Raw genomic sequence first — 4,554 nt, 5'->3', positions numbered from 1 at the left:
GGATGTTAAATTTAGTCGACGAGCACAACAATTTTCTGACAATAAAATGAACTGCGATGAAATTCTCATCAACTAAACTTGCCACGGCTATACATAATTTGTCATGAATTTTTTTTGGTTTGCTATATGCTAAAAATCTGACATTTTCTGGAAATTCGGGTTTTTATTCTGAAAAGCCAACTGATTTAGAGCACCTTTTTAGCAAAGTTGGTCTAGATGCGAAAAATCGGTCTAGTTAGTGTTGATCTCGGCTGGTGATTTCACTAGTCCGCGCAGGTGCGAAGCCGGATTCGGCCCGCTGCTCCCCTCTCGTCTCCCGTCGTCGGACCCCCGGCGACCCCTCTTCCAAGCCGCCATCGTCCTCACCTCCAGCGCGACTTCGTCTTCTCCACCACTCGACCCAGCTCAGCAGCAAGGCGGCGGACGGGAGGATGATGGGAAGCAACAACCCCGGCGGCGCAGGGGGAGGGGGAGGGATGGCCCCGGGCACGGGGGCCGGCGGCAGCGACGGGCGGCACGACGACGAGGCCGTGCTCACCGAGTTCCTCTCCTCCCTCATGGACTACAATCCCACGGTACGCCGCCGCCATCTGCCCTAATCCCCTCTCGTTATGCCCAGTTCCGTGTTTGATTCCGTGGCGCCGCAGATCCCGGACGAGCTCGTGGAGCACTACCTCGGCCGAAGCGGCTTCCACTGCCCCGACATACGCCTGTGAGTACCCCTTACACACCTCCAATTTCTCTCCCGAGAAGGCTAAATGTCTGGATCGGTAGATAAGCTGAGACCCCCTTTGCTGCTCTAGGTTAATCTGGAACTGAAATTTGCCAAGCATAGTGATAATCTGAGAGAAATTACAGTTTCCCCTTCAACGCGGTGATTATTGGTCCACATGAAGTCATGAATGACATGTTTTTCTTTTGTTACCTAATCTTGTGGGTGGTCTGCAGAACAAGGCTGGTTGCTGTAGCTGCTCAAAAGTTCATTTCAGACATTGCAAGCGACTCTCTTCAGTACGTGAACCCACAACCTCACTAGTTTGCCTTTTCACCTCAATGCATTTCGTCTGTTGGTGTGAGCATGTCATAATTCATATGAATTACAGTATATCTTGTGCACCTATTTGACATTGCGCTATCCTTTCTCTTGAATTAGGCACTGCAAAGCCAGGGTTGCAGCACCTATCAAAGATAACAAGAGCAAACAACCGAAGGTGAATTTACTTCTTGATTAAAAATTCCATGTTACTTCACCTAATTTCTTTTTCCATGTTACTTCTTGCACGAGACCTGGTATGCCACTCTTTCCTCCCTAGAGTTTACTGATGGCATCTTTTATTGTACTTCAGGATAGACGCCTTGTATTGACCATGGATGATCTTTCAAAAGCATTGCGTGAGGTAAACCATTTTTCTGTTGCGTCTTAGTTTTTATTCTATGCAACAGCACACCCTTTACTACCTTTGTCCTCATGTTTGAAGCTCACATACACATAATAACAATTAGCCACTTACATTCTTGGGACTGAATCTCTACACTGGTTGACCTTGAAGACCAAGAGAATTGTTTGATTTGGTTTTGTTCCAAGAGGCAAAAATAAAAAAGATCATATGGACTCAGTTTTATATGTTCTACGAACATCTTATACAAGTACAAAGACACCTTACATGAAATCAGCATTTAAGCACGGTTGCACAAGCTTGGGATAGGGTAACATCCTGACACTTACATGCCTAATTGACAAATGATTTCATATAGTATTGCCTTCTAATCACAGTTTGGAGGCCATACCCGTGACATTGAGTTATAGGGCCTGTATCTCTATAAGAAGTAACTACACAGACATCTACTGTTATGGATGCCGTACATCCTCCAAAGCAGCCGAAGCATACATGGTTATAAAGAGATAATAAATACATTGTGTTCTCTGTACTGAAGCAGATGGAATCACATGTGAATTGTTGCCCTAATTAGAAAAGCAGGAAAATTAAGGCAATGTGAATGGTGTTACAAAGGTTAAGGTCATAACCATCTCCAAATTAACATGGGTAATGGTGCAATCACTAGAAGGGGAGCCTTGGCGCAGTGGTAAAGCTGCTGCCTTGTGACCATGAGGTCACGGGTTCAAGTCCTGGAAACAGCCTCTTACAGAAATGTAGGGAAAGGCTGTGTACAATAGACCCAAAGTGGTCGGACCCTTCCCCGGACCCTGCGCAAGCGGGAGCCACATGCACCGGGCTGCCCTTTTGAATGGTGCAATCACTAAAGATTGAATGAACAGAAGAAGCAATCTAACCACCGTTTTCTTCTCATCTTTAGCAAGAATGCTCATGCTTATAACAAACCAGCCAAACCATTATTCTCAAACAATCGGGCCACTTGTCAGCAGTGGCGGATCCAGGATCTCATATTTGGGTATTCAATTTTTTTTTTTGCGGGTAAGAGATCTAATATCTAAAATGTTCATGTAGCAATAACTTTTTTTTCTATCAAAATGATAATACCTTGTAGAAATGACAAAAGAAACAAGGATTGTTTACTTACATAATCATACAGTTGGGGATCACATAGCCATTACTATGCAATGCATCTGATTATCTGAAGACGTGACTGCACCAACGTGACATTCTCTCACGTGCCCTTGTCTCTGTAACTACTACCCCTAGTCTCACGTTGCATGCCTGCATGTGCTTAGCTTGAGGAGTTAGCTACGGAGGCAGTTAGCGTAGTGGCCGCGCTCGCGTGCTCTTCATCTCTGTATGTATATCTGTACTCACTCGACAGAAGAATGGATATAGTTTCTGTCTCTCTCGTGCTCTCCCTTCTTAACAGTATACACCATATATAAATATTTCTAGCCAAAAAATTTGGGTGTACAGATGTACACCCATGACCAACTGTGGATCCGCCACTGTTTGTCAGATAGGTATATAAACTTACAATGTTATTAACTGATTTCCTACAAGCTTATATTGAATACACAGTATGTCTTCTGCCCACATCTTTTCTGGTTTCTAGTTTGCTACCTTCATCAGTAATCAAGTTCTCCGTATGTTTAGTTGCATGCAAGTAGTCAGTATGACATTGTTTGTAATCTTCAGGTTCAGAATCAATCTACCTTCAACCCAAACCTCACACACAGGGGCATGCTTCTCATGCAATACATGACATTGCTCAAGATGTTATACAGAGGGAAATATCAAATATCCTTCATCCACTTGTCAGATATCCTCCTGAAAAATCTTTGTTTGATATAAAAGGATTCTAATACCCAGAAGAGCTTGTGCAAGTGCAACATACCTCTAATTTGAGAACTCTCCCCCCGCCCTCCCCAACACACATACAGCACCTCACCATCATTAGGGCATGCCATCCAGTGTTGCAGTTCCTAAAATCTTTATCCTGTTTCGGCTTAGCTGATCCACTTGTCCACAAGCACCTAGTCAGTAGCTGATGAACTAGTGATCTGTTTAATCTTGTCCAAAAAAAATGATCTCTTTAAAGAGAAAGCATTTATGGCTTCCATGGCAGATGCTGAAATGCCAATATAGCTCATCAGTGTACTCTACTTTGTCACAAGCATGATCATTTTAGGCTGAAACCCTACTTATTTGGTGGTTACCACTGACACATACCAGGCTAAAATCTAGCGCATTCACGTATGATAATATGATATGTTTGCAACTGGCCACTGTACGAAAAACAAGGTGGTGCACCAGCCTGCGCTACTCAGACAATGCATCACAGAGGACTGTACTCAAAGATGTCTGCCTAGAGGCGACACCCTCTCACTTCACATGTTTAGCCTACCTAGGTATCTGGCTAGTCGGTGACGAGGCTCTAGGTGCCACCCCAACCCCTGCCGAGTGCCCAACACTTTTAGAGCTTCTGCGTATGAGCGTATGCTTCATCTTTCTGATATCTTTAATTTTGAAATTTTGCTTGCAGCATGGTGTTAATCTGAAACATCCAGAGTATTTTGCGGACAGCCCATCAGCAGGGATGGCCCCCTCAACAAGAGAGGAGTAGAATCGATCGCTCCTTCAACAAGAGAGGGCTAAAATCCATTGTTTCTTATATGCGTACCCAGTGAACGGGCGTGTCCTTCCAACTTTATGTAACAAAGCCTTATAAGCATGTATGCAATGGCAGTTGATGTATTATGGACCAGTAGTTTGTGGTTGCCCCATTTGATGCTTATGTATAGTATTGCTGGTTATGTTGTCCCGTTACCCCTATCTTGGAGTGATTGCATCTTGAAACTGTCAACGAGATCAGATTTATTTGATCTTGTGTACCTAGATAGCACCAACATAAACTGGGAGGGAGTGCTGGAGAATGATGATCTGGAGATCAGATAGGGCTAGTTTGCCTTCTTCAGTACTCCCTCTGTAAAGAAATATAAGAGCGTTTAGATCACTAGGGAGTATCAAATTCTAGGAACATCAGTCAAAATTGCATACTTCATGCTGTAAAAAGGAAGAATACACTATTGCGTACTTGTCATGGCTATTAGATGTACCTTTGGTTTGTCAGTTTGTCCATACAACAACACTG

The 4,554-nt window shown here is 43.8% G+C and overlaps 1 protein-coding gene across 1 annotated transcript; it reads left to right on the top strand.

Moving 5' to 3' along the window:
* The first annotated feature begins 232 nt into the window (after positions 1–232).
* LOC119338329 (transcription initiation factor TFIID subunit 10-like) lies at positions 233–4,285 on the top strand. The gene is made up of 6 exons (XM_037610621.1): positions 233–575; positions 648–712; positions 949–1,011; positions 1,154–1,211; positions 1,347–1,397; positions 3,946–4,285. The coding sequence occupies exons 1-6, from the start codon at positions 432–434 to the stop codon at positions 4,024–4,026; spliced, it is 462 nt and encodes a 153-aa protein (XP_037466518.1). The 5' UTR covers positions 233–431; the 3' UTR covers positions 4,027–4,285.
* Positions 4,286–4,554: the final 269 nt, after the last annotated feature.

This window comes from Triticum dicoccoides, chromosome 7B, assembly GCF_002162155.2.
Source record: "Triticum dicoccoides isolate Atlit2015 ecotype Zavitan chromosome 7B, WEW_v2.0, whole genome shotgun sequence".
Classification (NCBI taxonomy): Eukaryota; Viridiplantae; Streptophyta; class Magnoliopsida; order Poales; family Poaceae; genus Triticum; species Triticum dicoccoides.
The sequence above is the reverse complement of the archived record's forward strand: the minus strand, read 5'-3'. Positions and strand labels throughout refer to the sequence as shown.